Source organism: Aptenodytes patagonicus, chromosome 1 (assembly GCF_965638725.1).
Source record: "Aptenodytes patagonicus chromosome 1, bAptPat1.pri.cur, whole genome shotgun sequence".
NCBI lineage: Eukaryota > Metazoa > Chordata > Aves > Sphenisciformes > Spheniscidae > Aptenodytes > Aptenodytes patagonicus.
The window spans coordinates 152,932,125-152,949,479 of NC_134949.1; the positions used below are offsets into that span (position 1 = coordinate 152,932,125).

General features: G+C 36.1%; 1 protein-coding gene across 1 annotated transcript in view; it reads right to left on the reverse strand.

Moving 5' to 3' along the window:
- The window catches only part of VWA3B (von Willebrand factor A domain containing 3B), a 77,893-nt gene that overhangs the window by 17,048 nt on the left and 43,490 nt on the right, over positions 1–17,355 (reverse strand). The window contains exons 21-24 of the mRNA XM_076359101.1: positions 13,435–13,553; positions 9,979–10,029; positions 7,548–7,767; positions 781–901 (exon numbers count right to left, since the gene is read on the reverse strand). Coding sequence (XP_076215216.1) covers positions 781–901; positions 7,548–7,767; positions 9,979–10,029; positions 13,435–13,553 — 511 coding nt within the window. The remainder of the gene's footprint in view (positions 1–780; positions 902–7,547; positions 7,768–9,978; positions 10,030–13,434; positions 13,554–17,355) is intronic.

The following is a 17,355-nucleotide window of genomic DNA, read 5'->3' on the forward strand; positions in this document are numbered from 1 at the left end:
TCATTTAGCTAGGGCAAGCTGTGCTAGGGCAATAGAGAAATTTGTACCTGAAAAAAATACAGTCTTGGTAACCATTCTTAATAATGCCATAAAAATAAAACAAAGAATAATTTTCAAGCCCAGGTCTGAAATTTGTAAGCTGATCAGGTGGATGACTGTTGACATAATGAAAGTATTACCACAGTTAGTTAAAAATATGTAATTAAAAAAAAAGTAAAGGTAACACAAAAATAAGCACACACACACACACTTTTTTTTATGAAACAACAGAACACAATATTACCTAGTAATCATTCTGGCTCAAAACTCAACAAAAAGGCAGAAGCATTTAGTGAATTCTTGGAACGTGCAAAAGTTCGGCCTTTGCCAAATGCTCAACAGAGACATTCAAGGGAGACATCAAAGAGGGATAGGTTGATACTCTTGGATACTCAATTACTTAAAAGGATTTCCTTCCATAATCTTCTTATATAAATACATATATTTATTATATATATATTTATTATATATATTAGTATTTATATATTATATATATTATTATTTATATAAATATATAAATATAAGAAGCACATTAGCATTGCTTTCAAACCTTACAAAATGTATGTCTTTTTATAAATGTATATATGTGCACACAAAAGATATATATTCATTTTTTCATGAATATGCACATGTAATATTAAATCTGATTAAGGCACAAGTAGCTAATTATGACCAAAACTAGTATTTTATCAGTATTAATAAACTCTAAAAAATATTTAAAATGTGGACAAAAATATATACCTGGATAATAAAATCCTGTGACATCTGATCTTGCAATCACCTTTTGGCTTTTGTGAGTCACAAGTACTTGGCCTTTTTGTCTTTTTTTAGACTTTGACTTCACACTTTCTTCTTCAAGTCTCTGTAATTTGATACAATTATTTCTTCCACAACAACTAAGCCAGTCAGCCTCAAGCTATCCTTTGGTATTAATTAAAAATTTAGGCAACGTAATGTTATGACCTCTGCAGGTAATTCAAAGTAAACTGGAATTATTTTAAACATTCAGAATAGTTATAAACAGAGGAAGCTATGTTACAGGAAGTACTCATGGATAAGATCATCTAAGAGTTTTCACTATAAAATCCTGTTTTACATGGTCATAACAATACCTATATCTTCAAGTGTTCAGGCAGAAATTTACCTTGATGAATTATGGTTCTGGCTGCCATTTTCCTAGAAAAAATTTTACAAAGTTGTACAACTCATATTCAAGAATAAGGTAAGGAAAAATCAACTTATTTTGCAGAATAAGTGAAGGTGCTATACACATCCATTTTGTCCAGATAGATGGATCTTCGCAATAATCTTATTTTCATTAAAAGTACCTGGCTGTATGGAATGACTGATTAAAAAAATCAAATACAGAATCAAAAATTTAAAATAAAATCTTGAAGTGGCTGGAAAAAATGTTTCTTTACAAACTCTAAATTCAAAATTAAAATTTTCAGCAGTTTCAAACCATTCCAGCTTAGCAAAATATGAAACCACATTTTCCAGAGCTGCCACTGTCCATCATTCTGCCCTGCTAGTTTGGGTTCTTCATACACTAATTCTCCTCTTTGGGGGGCAACTCCCCAGACTACAGCTCCTGTAACGTACCACAGCCACAAAGAACACCAGAGCTTACTGTTGAGTTGCTCATAAGTAAGTCTGGGGGACCTCGCACCGGATGGTGAGAATAGAAATACCAATGGGGCTGGCTGGCTGTGGACCGACTCAACTCCTAGTTGAAGTCAGTGACTGCAATTAGTAGTAACCGAACGAAGAATGCAAAAAGCATGATGGATCTCACACAACAACTGAGGCAGGGCTGTGGGAAGCACAATATGTGAAAAATAGTCAAAGGCTCACAAATCACAAGTGGCTCTATGTAAAAATATACCGTCGGGCTTTCTGAGCTTCTGCATACGTGACTTTACAGTCACCTTATTCTTTTGCCTTAAAGCCTTTTATATCTTACATTAACATTTTATGGAGTCTCGGTGTTATTTATTTGCCTTCAAAGTCAATCATGTTCCTGAATCCCTTTTTTTCTAAAAGAAAGAATTTCTTCCCATTCAGGGCATCTCTCTTACAGGAAGTTTTAAGAGGATCAGGGTATTATGTGTATATGTCAGAATGTGAAAGAACACTTTATATTTTGCTTTTCTGAGAAAATTAAGAAAACTGATGATATAAAAACATTTTCTTTCTAATACTAAAAAGTCTGTAACACCAGTATTTTTGTAAGTACATTTTAATAATCCTCTAGAATAACAATGCAATTTATATTTACTACAACAATAGCAGATTAATTCTTGAAAAAGTCTATTATTTTCTCCATACTGCTCACAATAATGCTTCTAAATATAAATTATAAGCATGCAAAGTTAAATAAATCATTGTTTCCCCATCAATTTTTAAAACACATTTATTAGCCTACCTCGTAAACAATTTGCAAGCATCCATCACTTATACAGTTCCTTTGAATCTCAAAAACATACAGCTTGAAATCTCAAACTTTTCCACATGTCTACACTCTGTTCTGAAAAACAACCATAACTCACAGACTCCTAAAAACCCCTGCTTGCTAGGGTGCGTATGACCTGCTTCCTTGTCTGACAATATTTTGCTTCCTAAAAAGATATATTTGATTTTGATACTCTATTTTCCCTAACAGGCAAAAGTGATGGAAAAGATGGGAATGACTTTGACTAAATTGTTTGTTCTCAGTTTCACTGTATCACAAACTCTTTTTTTCGAATCTCCCACTCAAAAATCACAAACAACCCTAAAAAAAAAGTCCTAAAAATAAGCAAAACACACACACACAAAAGCAAAGAGATATTTTAAATGGGAGCTATGTGGTTTTTTTCTAGTTTATTCTTTAGCCCTATAGAATATAAATTATATCAACACTGTTTTTCAGACTCAGTCTAAACCAGAGGCTCTTCACAGCATGTAACTGACTGCTTGAAGTACAACCTAACGAAGGCTGATTTGAGTGCAAAGACTTATAGCTCCGCAGACACAAAACGGTATTTGGGTAAACCATTTACTTAATTCCTCAGGCTCCAAAGGGACAGCTGCTGCTGAATATTTATTATCAACTAATTTGTAATGCTTGACTAATAACTTGGGCAACTTCCAGCACTCTGCATTAATCCAAATACTGAAGACTGCACAGGCATCCACAATGAGGACGCCGAGCCCTGCAGAATTCAGGTGGCTCAGAAATACTGTCTAAATTCAAATCCGTCTCCCCTACCTCTCACACAGCTTTCAGGTGTTCAGCGCGACTGACCCAGACACTGTCAGAGCACCCATTTCTGGGATATCGTTCTCCAGTATTTTCATTACGAAAGAGCCCCGTCTGATTCTCGAGGATTTTCACCCTGTTCAGCTCTGCTTCTGTTGAAGGCAATGCATTAAACTACATGAGGTGAAGGAGACTTTGTTTCCCCCTGCCAATACCTGTTGCATTTTAAAATTCCCTTTGAGAGAGATTACTTTTCGCACTTTCCTACTGTAAGTGAGAATAGATTGGAAGCCTACCACAGATCTCCATGTATCTTGGCTCTAACTTTGGCTTTTCACAACCCTGACACCTCCAGAGCCAAGCAACCACTGCTTTTCCCAGGCTGTCAATGGCAACAAGCCCATTCTGTGTAGACCACAGTCCATTTTTATGAAAGAGCCTAACTTTTTGTAGCTACATGCTGTCTGTCCAGCAGGTTACTTCACTGATGACGATGGAAAATTTGACCAAACATTTCTAGGTAGTTATAACTTTTTTGTTGTTGCACTATTTGGGATGCTTGTTTTCCCTTGTCTCCCTAAAAAGACACAAGAACAAAGGCAGGGTTTTACCAAGCTGTTTAGGAAATATATGAATGCGAAAAAGGTATCAACAGACAGCGATTAGTGATCCTTAAACAGTGAGGAAGAATGAGGAGTGTAAGGATTAGGACACCAGGAAATAGAATAAACTGCAAAGGGAGATCCAGAATTTCCATTCTTGTAAAGAATCAGGTCTCAGCTATAAATATTTCATTAGGAATAATTAAATAATAAATGCATATGAAATACATTTTTCAGAAAGAACAGACTCAATGAGCCACTAGAGGTCCCTTTCCACCCAAATAAACATGCTTTACAAAACACATTATGCTTATTAACCATTTTAAGTAATTTTTAATCAATTGGTGACCGTTCAGCAGGGTCACAAACAAGCGTAAGCCTTGCACGTTCGAGCTCATCCTGAGGGAAACACAGTACTTTTCAAAGTATATTCTTAATGAGAGTTCATCCTTAGCAATGAATGCAGCTTTATTTCTCTGCAGAATCTGAAGTACATTCATATGCAGAAACAGAAATATTTAGTACGAGAGGAAATGTTCTCCATCACTCTCAAAGGCCAGATTATAATGCTGGGGAAAGAAACACTTTACGTGAAAATGTTACGGCCATTAATGGAATGCACCAAACTGTCCGGGAAGCTATCATGCTTTGAGAAGAGTAACGCCATGACCCCAGTAGACCTGAGGTTGTCTAATGAGAAGTGGGTAGGGGACCCTGAACAATTCCTTTTACTCGGTGACATTATGTTGTAAACAGCTTTATAATTCAGTGAGAAAAAAACATAAGAAATGATGGCTGACTGTTATGCCTGACAAGTTCAAAATAGAAAACAGATACAATATTTTAAGTCAAAGCAGTTACTTATTAGAAAAAAACAAAGCAAATGATGCATTCTTCATTTTTAATATCTTTAGGTGAAAGCTGAGTGCCAGCCTGAAGAGGAACATTTTTGTCAACCCATGCTTTAATCTGGACAGCAAAAGGAACTGAGTAAACTGAGTAAAATACAGTCTACAATTAGCCCTCCAATTAGGTAATCATCAACGTTCAGTGTTTTATATTTTGCCTATATTATATTAGATAATAACTAAATGTGTTTGCTCATTTCCCAAAGCATTTACTTCTTGCATCACTAGAGGTCTTCAGTCATCTCACGGCCCTGTGCAGATGGATAGCTACTTCATTCTCCTCCAATAAGGCACTGGCATACCCTACCTTTCACAGATATGTGCAAACATAGCAGCCTGAACACAACTCCCAGAGAAGGTCAGAGAGCAGAGGGAGGCTAACTAGCCCATTAATTCGGTTGTAGGCTTAAACAGAAAGCTCTCATAGCAAGGACATCCAAAAAGGATTACTAATTCTTTTAAGGAGTTGTGAAGGTAATTAGGAACACTTAAAAGCTAAAAACTAAAGGGTTTTATTTTGAATTTAGTGAAAAAAATTAGCAGGAAATTTAAAAATCTGCTTTGTTGATTAGACCTCCAGGATAATTGTGATTTTTCTACCATCTTGCAATGACAATTTTCATTCAATGCCATATCAGCTGTTTCCTTGCTGTAATGTATTTCAGCCGGCAGTTTATCTTTTACACCCATTTTGCAGACAGACATCACAGTTGGAAAAACCTCCGACAGCATTTTTAAAAGGCTCCCCAGATTTTTCTGGTTTTTTTCACTGTTTTTTCCACCACATAAACAGAACTCTAATTACATCTGCACTTCTGCCTCTCACTCGTAAAGCCTTTCAGTTGCAGATTAGCAATTACTGAAGATGGTGATTAGGCTCCTAAAGCAGGTTGACTCAGGACAAGTGATTGCACAATGTTAATCATACCATGTCTGAGAGAACACCTTGGTTGTTTCAAGGCAACAGTAAAATTACAGTCAACAAGTGAAACATAAACATGTTTCTGCTGCTCTTGTGTTGGGCCATTATAGGGCAGAGGTAAATCAATAATCAAAATAGCTGTATTAGCAATGTAATATTTTCAGACTAATGTAAAATGAATCAAGATCATCTGTTTTTTGAAGACATTAAAATGTTTTCAGATGGACAGTCTTAATGCAAAAAAAATCTCAAAAACTACAGAAAACTGAATGTGATCCTTTCCATAATTGCTTATTTTCATACATGGCCTGTGCTATCATAATATATTCTATTCAATTTAACACAAATCATTTTTTATAAATTTTGTCATAGCATGTAAAAGGCCACAGCTCATCATGAAAACTATTGTTGATCTCGATGAAAAGAGAGGTATATCTCAGCCAAGGAATGTCAAATAAAACAAAAGATTTTTGGTATACTCTGGTAAGCAGAGAATATGGATACTTGGCATAATTTACAGTTGTAAATTCCAATTGTACATTCCCATTCATTGCTGAGAACTGTATAGGTTTGTAAGTTTGTATGCCGAGAACTGAGTGTAGGTTTGTACTGTGCTCATTTGAGTTTCACTTAGCTTACCTCTTCAAATTGATGTATGTGTGTGTATATATATACATATTTGTATACGTATACATGCACAGGTCAGGGCAAAAAAGAACTATTATGATCATTTGATTATATTTCCTACATAATACAAAGCATAGGACTTTCCTCAGCATTCGCTGCAACTAGGCCAACCACACCTTCAAGTTCAGTCAAAGAGTAGTTTCCCTCACCCAATGATATAAAACAATGAAAAAGAAAAGGAATATATTAATATATGAGATTTATGATTAATTCTCTATTTGTTTTTACTTATCCTCTATTGGAACTTAGAGGTCTGAGAAAAGATTTTCTTTCTTATTAATTTCCTAGAGAGCTTATTTTAATATTATCATAGTACTACTCTACCTAGACAGCAGTTCTGCAGAGGCAGCAGCACTCCCAGTACAGCACTGTTTGATGAAGCTTTTAGATGAAAAAACTTGAAACCGAATAAGAAAAATGGTTTGGTTTTTTCACAGAGAAGTACTTTGAATTTTAAAGCACCAATAGCGTATACAGAAATCTTTCAATTGGGGAAGATTAAATCGCTTTTAAAAACTTAAAAGTCTGTTCTTCATTTCCCTGAGAATTCATACTCATGTCTTGAAGGTAAAACCATTAAGGTAGAACCAATTCATTTTCAAGAATGTTCTGAAAGAGTGAAAATAATAATAGGAGAATACAACATTGTTACTAAGATATGTTTTCTGACCATATATATCACCACAAAAAAAGCTAAAATGAAAAAGTATATTCTCTCTTCCAATAGGGCAGCCTAAAATAACTTACTAGCCTTATTTTTATACTTGTTGCTTCATGTATTTCCATAGGCATTTCATTAAATCTCTCAATAGCATTCCAGGTAAAATCAGAGGTTCACCTGGGGGACATACATATATATCGATCAAAAATCACAAATTTCAATCACAGTTTCAGAGTAGCTAGACTACTTTCTGCTAATGTATTAATGGAGTGGACAGAGCACTCTGGCTCACCAAAAGTAGGTGTCCACTTCAGGATGAGCTCCAGATGCCACTGACTCGGTTCACAACACTGTGAGATTAGCCACCAGTTCATGTATGCCTACATTTTATGGACAACTAAATTTTAGTGTCCGAATATGAAGCTGAATCCCACCTCTTCTTGCCATCTTTTCATCTGGGGGGAAAAAAACCCTTCCAATCTATTACCTTTTTATTGTTGCTTATGTGTGATTCTGAGCTTTTCTCAGTTTCCTTTTTGACAGCTTCCTGAAGATCAGAGGCTTGTTGTATATATGTTAATGCTGCCAGTATCTCATCTTCTAACAATATTACATCTTCATAGGAAACTGGCCATCCCAAATTCTCTAAAGCCTCCAGCAACGCTTCTTTATGCTGCATATATTGAACTGGCCCATCCTCTTTAAATCTTTAAAAAAAAAAATTTTCAAAATTAGTAATCACAAGTAGGAAAAATTTCAATTTCATCAGTACTTTACAAATAAGACTCACAAAGCGTAAAGGCAGAATAAAACGTCAGATTCATCCAATCTATCGTCTGTATGCCACAAGTTCTTGTGTTTCATCCAGCTACCGTTGTGTTTAGTTGAACAATCACATCTGGCTTAACCATATCTCATAGAAAGACATCTACAGAGCAATTCAAGTGGCTGAGCATAGATATCTGGTGCCATTTTAGATGTCCTAGAATATGCGAGGCATCAATAAATAACTTGCAGATATGACTGAGAAATTATGGAAATCCCCAGGCCTTCTGAAGCAGCAGCTAGGGTGAAGTGGCAAGCATCTAGACAATCTAAAATGGCGCTAGACACCTATTAAGTCCTGATTTGCCACATCAGTCTTTACTGATCACAAAAAAAAAGAGATAATCGCTTGCTGTTTATTCCTCTGTCAGTCCTGCACTGCTCAATTTCACTCAGTGACCAGTTTGCTTCCATCCATGGTTCAGATTATGTCAATGTCCACTAGACTAAAGAGCCAGTTTGAAGCTATGCACTCTAGGTACTTATAAACCAAAAGGTGAATTAGATACGGTCATCTTGTTGATAAAAAACAAACAAACTGAACCGTCCAAAATCCAGAACAGGTAGAATTCTTTACATCTCCAATTGGAAGTAACATACTTCTTTTTAGTACTCAAAAAGTAGCTCTTTTGTGGCTCTTCTCTACAGCTTTGCCAACATTTAAAAAACCGTGAAACCTAGAACTGGGGAGAGTATTTAAGTGTCTGTCTTACCAACACATACAACCATGGTGATGCCTACCACATTGCCCTACGCTTTGTCACTGCTTATCTCTCTACTCCTCTAGGAACTGCTCTGTATTGAAATTAACCTGACCGGTATAGTTATTTACTTAGATTTTGTTCTCCATTACCTGAATCCATTATTAATTTATAATCAATGTCAAGCTAACTTATCTCCTGAGTTGGATCTCTCAACCATTTTGAACGCAAGCACAATATTACCACTTCTCTAGTAAATTTGAACTTCCCTAGTATCTGAGATAACATTTTAATACATGCTAGTGAACCAGAAAGCTCCTCAACCAATTACTTCAGGACTCCTGTGACCAAGTTAGTAGACTTTGTTTATTACTCTCTCCTTCCAGATTACTAATTTTGAAAGTATGTTGTCATTCTTTTGTAATACCTGAATGTGATCATTCAAATTGTAAATTTAGAAGAGAAATAGATCAAATATTTCAATTTCTATGCACCAATATTAACAATTTCAATATGCCCCTCTAGCAACAGACTGTACAATTGCTAGGACTTTTTTTTTCCTTATATACATAATTGGACATACGTTACCAACAATAAAATATTTTGAATACCACCCTGTCAAATTTCTATACTCTACAACTCATTGGCTATCAACAGACATCTACTTCCTTTTTTTTAAATTATATGCTGTTCTTTTGTTTAACAGCTTTCACTTCCTCTCTGCACCAGAATGGGGTTTTAGTTCTCCTTGATGATAGAACCGTGTATTTTTTGCTCATTAGCTTAAGTCTTCTTAAAAGCATTCTAGTTTTCATCCCCATTTTTCTGCCTAGGAATATTTCACACCCATTCAGCTTTCATTAATTGATCTTCACTTTATTCTCTGAAGCAAACAGACATTAACTTCACTGATGTCAGTCCTGTTTGTACAGTCACTAGTTTTCTAAATCAATAAACAGAAATAAGCTCGTTAAAGTAGTACAAACTTCCAGTGTGATATACAGCTCCAGTAGAGGCTGTAAAGGTGCTTATTATACCTTTACAAAGCAGCCACTGAAGTGCTTGTTACCAGATGAGAGAAGATTCACCTTGATGCCAAAGGCAATGACATGCTACCCTCCCAAGGCCCTGCCACTTGACACATTAAGAATAGACCAGCACCATTCAAATGGAATGCAGGTCCTTTCCTATAAAAATAATCAGCACTGCAAGAAGGAGGTCCAGAATTTAATATTACTCCATTTCACATACACATTTTTAAAAGTAAGGTATAGTTATGAAATATTTGAAAATAAAACCAGTTGGTTACAGAAATAGTGATAAAAAAGTATCAAATATTTATGACCAGCCTTTCAGAGGTAAGTTAGAAAACCACAAAAGGTGATAGCTTACTTGTCTTTTTCCTCCTGAGATAGTGCTCTCCAAATAACTAGGTTTAGGCGCCTATTAAAGAAAGCAAAGCAGTTTTTGAGGGAATGCAGTTCCTTGTGCATCTGATCATCTCAAAACTAGCAAATAATCACAGTTTATTAAGATATCTGCACTGATTTGTATTCCAAGAGCACTGTATCATCAAATTGTATCCTTATCATTCAGCTATGAAATTATCAACTGCAAGGGAAGATGGGAAAACAGCGTCTTCCATCAACAAGCAACATGACTATTTCAGGGTCATAGAAGGATTAATGGCAATCACTGCTGCTTCCTGCCAGGATTTTCTATGGATGGTTGTTTTCAGCACCAGCAAGCTAAATCAAACAACAAAACTGATTAAATGCCAGTTAAGCTAAGCACAGTTCCTCTGATCAAACAGTTTCAGAAAACTGTAGCCTGAAGACACATGGAGAGCAATGCTAATTTTTTTTTCTGCTAAGATAACCCCTCAGTTGTCCATTCAGGTTTCTACTTCATTAAACTCTGGCTATGAAGAAAAACTACTGACAGGAAAACAGAATTGATTATCCCAAAGCAATGCAGTTCTGAGATCTTTTAAAAGCACCGCTAAACTTCCTGCCTTCGCTTTTTAGACATAAATTGTAAACTCTTATTAGGTCATCTAACTTAACGTTTTCTCTGTTAACATCTCAAACAACTAAGCCATTACTCAATTACTTCATTTCATACTATAGAAACAAACCTCTACCGATGATCCTAATTGCCGTAATTATACAAAAATTTCCAAACTTCCTTTGGAAATACAGGAACAAATTCATTGTTAGGAAAAATTCAGATTGTAACCATTAGATTTTTAACAGTGTGCTGGTTTTGGCTGGGATACGGTTAATTTTCTTCATAGTAGCTCATATGGGGCTGTGTTTCGGATTTGTGCTGAAAACAGCGTTGATAACACAGGGATGTTTTCGTTACTGCTGAGCAGTGCTTGCACAGTGTCAAGGCCTTTTCTGCTTCTCACACCACCCCACCAGCGAGCACGCTGGGGCTGCACAAGAAGCTGGGAGGGGACACAGCCGGGACAGCTGACCCCAACTGACCAAAGGGATATCCCACACCATATGACGTCATGCTCAGCATATAAAGCTGGGGGAAGAAGAAGAAAGTGGAAGGATGTTCAGAGTGATAGCGTTTGTCTTCCCAAGTCACTGTTACGCGTGATGGAGCCCTGCTGTCCTGGAGATGGCTGAACACCTGCCCGCTGATGGGAAGCAGTGAATGAATTCCTTGTTTTGCTTTGCTTGCGTGCGCAGCTTTTGCTTTACTTATTAAACTGTCTTTATCTCAACCCACGAGGGTTTCTCACTTTTACCCTTCCGATTGTCTTGCTCATCCCACTGCGGGGAGTGAGCGAGCGGCTGGGTGGTGCTTAGTTGCCAGCTGGGATTAAACCACGACAAACAGTCTTGCTAGATTTACTGGTGCATGCTCATTAACACCAGATTTTGAATATGAATTTCTTGTTGATTTATTTTATCTACTACGAACCAAACCCCAGCATTTTTAGAATTTAAATTACTTAGTTCATTCACAATCTGCAGTCTCAGCATGCTCCACTGCCTTCTAAATGTGCACACTTGTAACTAACTTATTTGGAAAAGCCTCTGGCTATACAAGATCATACACATTTTGAGGCTTCCAGCATTTTTCTCCTCCAATACTGGATATTCTCTCTGCTAGAGAACAAAATTTCTGCCCTCGCCACTTTTTACCCTCTTAACCCGAGGCTAAGGTCAATCTATGTATGGGGAAGATACTGTCATGCTTGCTTCTGTTCTTGAAACCTTCATGCCCTGACATATTGCCTCATCTATAGATGTCAGAATAAATTTGTGACCAAACACTATTCACAAAGCTGAACTGCAGCCTTTGCAAATTCAATTACTGGAAAAGTACTGTGGCATTTACACCAAAATAAATTTGACTGGGTGGCTGTTTCACATGTAGAGGAAAAGCAGTGAGAAATCTTTTTTACATTGTCAATTATAAGGATCTTCAGGCAGATCTCTCTTCTATACATCTTTTTCACAGAAGTAGGGAACTCAGTCCTACCATTGTAAATACACCGGTTCATTGACCTCTATGGGTAAACATAAGTAAACAGTACTCCCAATCACCAAAGTTTTAGGGAGGCTGTGAAAATGCTGTCAGTAAAAGATCATCAGAGTTTAACCAGCAAACACTTTTCTTTCCCTCAAAATTGAAGTCAGTAAATGTAAAATATTCAATGGTATGGCACAGCAATGAAAAACTTGAATTTTTTCAGAAGTCACCACCAGAAATACACTAATTGAACCTTCTGTCGAAATGAGTGACAAATCCAGATTTCTATGAGTTCTTCATCTCCTGATAATAACAGTATTGTCTCAGTGGCAGAGCACACAAAACCAATAGATTTTTCTTCACTGAATTCCATTAATATTAGACATAGCAAGCAGCATTTGCAAATCATAATTCTTGATTTTTACCACAAAAGATGGATACATTTAGAAATAGGAAATGGGAATGAAAAAAAGAGTTATTACATGCTTTAAAAAGAACTGGTATGATCATAGAGCTACAGAGGAAAAAAAAAAACTTAAAAGGCCTCAGTGGAATTCATCAAAAAAACAAAGACTAAACATTTGTCAGCAAGGGTTTTTTGGTCATATAAAATAATGACATCTGTAAATGTTATTAGAATACAGCCTGAAGAGATATCTCATTTATTAAAACAATTCTAGTCAAAGCTCTCATAAGGTTACTGAATGATGTTAGTAGTCAAATAATTGCATTACTTCAAAAAAATGCACAAAAAAAGTTAGATCAAGGAAAGAAATAACTTAGAGATCTAATGTCCCTGTTCTGTTTACTTCTGATGTGCTTTTATCAACATCTAATTAATAAGCACAACACATATCTCTCAAAAAAAAAAAAAATTAAAATTGTCAGTATCTTACAGGTGCCTCAGTTACACTCTTGCATCCATAGTTAAGTGCTAGGCAGCTGGCAGCAAGAAGCAGGCCACTAATTTAAATGTCAGTCTATGGATTTAGGAGCTTAACTGTAAGTTAAAAGTCTGGCTACCACTGTATGTTTAGGGGAGATTCCTCCCCAGGGAAGACTGCTTTCAGGTTTATTTTCAGAAAGTAAAAAAATTATTTTTTTAATGTGTCATTGAACAAACATAACATGATCAATGTTATTTATTGTCTCCCTGCTTATTATCTGTTTTTTCATTCTGCATCTTTTTTTAAAGAAAATAAACATTTCTCCTACAGGCTGATGGTGGATTAAAGTGTGTCAATGTGCAGAATTACCAGTATTGAGCAAGGCACGTGTGAGCAAATACCCACTACATAGGAAAAATCTGAAATTAGACTGCAAACATGATAAATTTCTGATGAGTAGACTTGCCTTTCATAGGATTTAATTGCTTGTTTCAGCTTCTCTTTATAGGCATCAAGATTCACTGCCTGAGGATTAACTAGTGTGATCCGCTTCTTGTCGTTGCTAACATGGGCCAACGGTAGCATCTATTATACAATAAAAGACAAAGACTTCATTTATCATACAACTTTTTCTCCACCAGAATAACTGAATGCCTGAATGCCCACGAGTCCATGTCTGAGGATCAGAACAGACAGAAGGAACACTGTAAGGCCGCAGAAAGAAAGATCTGAGCACCCCAAAGAAATGCCAGAATTAAGACATGGTTTCCAGCCTGTTAATAAAATCTTCTGAAATGATACCATCTCTTTATGCAGAAGTTGCAAATTAAGATTCCTAACTGCTAGTTAATTCTAACTAAATCAGTACTGTCAAAAAATTCACTCTAATAATGGAAGGGTAGGTCAGGAGACAAGCGTGTCTAGATCATGACCATATTCCAGATTGTACTGCTTTAAACCAACACTCTCTTATACTTATTAGCATCTCATTCTAGCATACAGGTGTGATAGTTACTTATTTAAGTGTATTTAATACTCTTATTCTGGAGGACCATATTTTCTAAGGAATTAGAGTACTAAAGATGGAGAGAGACATTTTTCACCATCACACTGATCACCAAAGTGTGAACAAAGTGGATATTGCTCACTGAAACTAGTCTTAATTAACCACAACAAGGCTTAGGAACCTAACCAGGTTGGTCAGAATCAGGAAATACCTTTCAAATCTCACAATACAGCATCTACATAAGTGAACTTCATTATAAAATAGAAAGTCATACACTTACAAGTAGATCTTCAAAAGGCAGAGAAAAGGGTAGAAAAGGATGACAGAAAGGAGGAAAGATGCCTTCCCATCTCTCAGTCCAAAGTCCCACCATCCTTCAGCCTCTTAAATTACTCAGCAGTTCGTAGAAGAAAATCTGTTTTATATATCAATGTCCTGATGATGATTATAAACAGAAAAAATCCAAGAAAGAAATGGAGAAGACGGAGAATGTTACTCTCCCCAAAACTGTCTTCAACACATATGGTTGAGTGGGAAGTTTCTCCAAATGCCTGTCTGAGATCAGGATATAGATGACAAAAAGATGGATGAGGTTCAATTTAAATAAAACTAAAAGCCCTGTTGGGGGAATAAGTCAAGGAATCAGAAAATAAAACAATAAAAAGACTTCTTTAATTGAGAACATTTTTCAGTGATGTTTTATTTGTGTTTGAATCATCACAGCCTAGCTGGATTCCAAATTACTGCTGTATGACCATTTTTTTCAGGAGCAGTGGTGTGACTTCATATTCCCCTCTCTTTCTGAGGATGTCTCCTCTCTGATTAAGAAATCTGTGTCACACCAGTGCCAGACCACATCAAAGCTCCTCAAATTAATCTTAAGATCGCTTAGAAGCTAAAGTTAATGGGAACATGTCAATGAAGTATCTTGCCAGACACAGATGAGATAAATCTCTGCCCAGAACTGTGAGCCATGAAATCTGGCTACCTGCCATTTCCAGGTGGAGTTTGAAAGCTGAAAGGCAAGGAACTGAAAGTACCCCTCTTCCAGTTCCATACTGCCACGGTTGTTGTCTGCTGTGTTACTCAAACCAAGTTTATAGAAGTTCAGCAGGGCTTCACCATGTAGAAGCTCTATCCTACATTCCCTCACAAATTCCTAGAGTAACCCAAGTACAAACAGCATCGTTTGCAAAATGAATATTTAATACAGTTCATATAACACTTTGAATAGAATATGAGGGGCAGGCAAACATAAACACATTATTACAGTATTGAAGAATAAAACCGGAATGGAATGTGTTCTTAGCAAATAGTAAACTTGAAATATTATGCATACTTTGAGAGCAATGAAAACTGCTCACGAAGACAAGTGAAATTTGACAGATTCAGCTGAAAGAAATCACAGGGAAGCTTTTTTAGTGTCAAAATGTTTTGTCATTTTCTAAATTAAATACTTAAACTTTCATATCAAAAGAATTTACTTGTTTCAAAATGGCTTTTATTTCAAAACCAAAATCTCAAATTTTTAAAGAAAAAAACAAGGTACAATAACCCTAGAAAAATCTTTCTTATTTTAGACCGAACAAGATATTTTGGTTGGCTGAATCTGAACTTGATTCTTTTTAGCAAAGCATTGAGTCAAAACTGTGTGACTTGCAAAGCTGTACTTAAGATGCCACAATCTGCAACAGATACTCACATGGTTCTATAGGGAAGTTTTGCTCCAGAGCTACCATAGCATAATTTAGACAAGCCCCCAAACCCATTTTTTTTTCTGGATATGAATCTGATGGGTAATTTAATGAATCAATCTCTTTGAAACAACCCAGGTGAAACTGACAGGTCACGTAGAACGGAAAACAACAGGTCAACCTCTTGTTAACAGTTGTCATGGAAACCTTTTGCTTGCTGCATCTCCAAGGTGAGAAAACTGTTCATAGTTACTCCATCATCACTGCTAGCAAAGGCCGAAAATAAAAATTATACTATTCCCAGAGCAGCAAACAAGGATGTCTGCATTCCACACCAAGAAAACTACAATCTCAGAAGGAAGAATGCAAAAAAGTCTGTACATTATTATCTTCAATGAAGTCTTCTGAAGTACTGGAATAATCAAGATTCTTAATCAATTTGTTAATGTCTCCTATTCAAGCTCTATGTCTAGTCTCAGAACCTATTTTCTGCTTTTCCTTGACATGCTGGCATGAACCTTGAGGGAGAGTGGGTTCCATAGCTCATAAATTCTACTGGTTCCACCTTGTGTGCAACCCCCAACCTTCTTTTTCCTTTCTATAGTCTGCTTCAGATCCAGAAAAATCCACGCCTCTACACATAGAACAATAATTTTCCACTGCCTGAGAAACTGAGTGTCTCTATACAACTAATGGGGATTAGCAGGTACAAAAAGGTGGTAAAAATGATATATTGTGTTTATATCCCTGAAACTAAAGAAAGCCCATGGATTCTGTACCGCAGCTGTTCATTCTAAGAACACTGAACTTAATTCAGCCCTGAACTAGACTACCATAAGCTCCCATGAACTGTCATTAAAAATTACCTGTACATAGCACTTGCTGAATTATAGCTTTGACGATTTTCAAAGACCATTGTTTTAGAGACTACTGTTTTTGCAAATAGCAGTTCAAATGCAGCTCAGGATTGTCTGGAAAGGATTCGAAGGAGTCTTCATTTAGAACCATGGCAGAAAGAGCTCTACTTAGTAGGTGGATTCAGAAGAAGATGGGAAAAAAGTGACTGCTCAGAAATTGGACGTAAGAGTTATGTGAAAGTCACAGCGTCTTTTGTTTGACATTTCACTTACAGTAGATTGTTTTGTATAGTTTAGTAATCATTGAATATCTGATTTTTTTTTAAATGGCTATTTTACATCTGAAATGTTAAAATGTACATTTTTAAATGTTTTTGATGCAAAAAAACATTTTTTTATTGCATACCAAAAAAAATCTCACACTTCAAAAAAATCCTTGAAGATCTTGGTTTTGACTTGGTTTTACTAAAACAGAGGATCTGGTTTTGCTTCCACAATCTGCATGCTATAGCAAAAATTCCCATTCCCGAATTTAAAAAACAAACATGAAAACTTTAGAATCTACAAATGTGTACATTTGTTATAAATATTTTACTTAGCTCTATATCACATTCTATTCCAAAACACTTGCTCACCCCTTATTGTTTAAACAGATGCTGTTCAGCTTTTTCTTTGAGTATTGTTTAAAGAAACAGTTTTTATTAGTTAAAATGAGCTGCAGCATATTCATAGGACTTTCATAGGATGCATCACACAAGAAGAATTAGAGCAAGTTGCCACAAAATGGATTACCTTTAAGTGGAATGGCAATTACAGCTTCATGATACAGA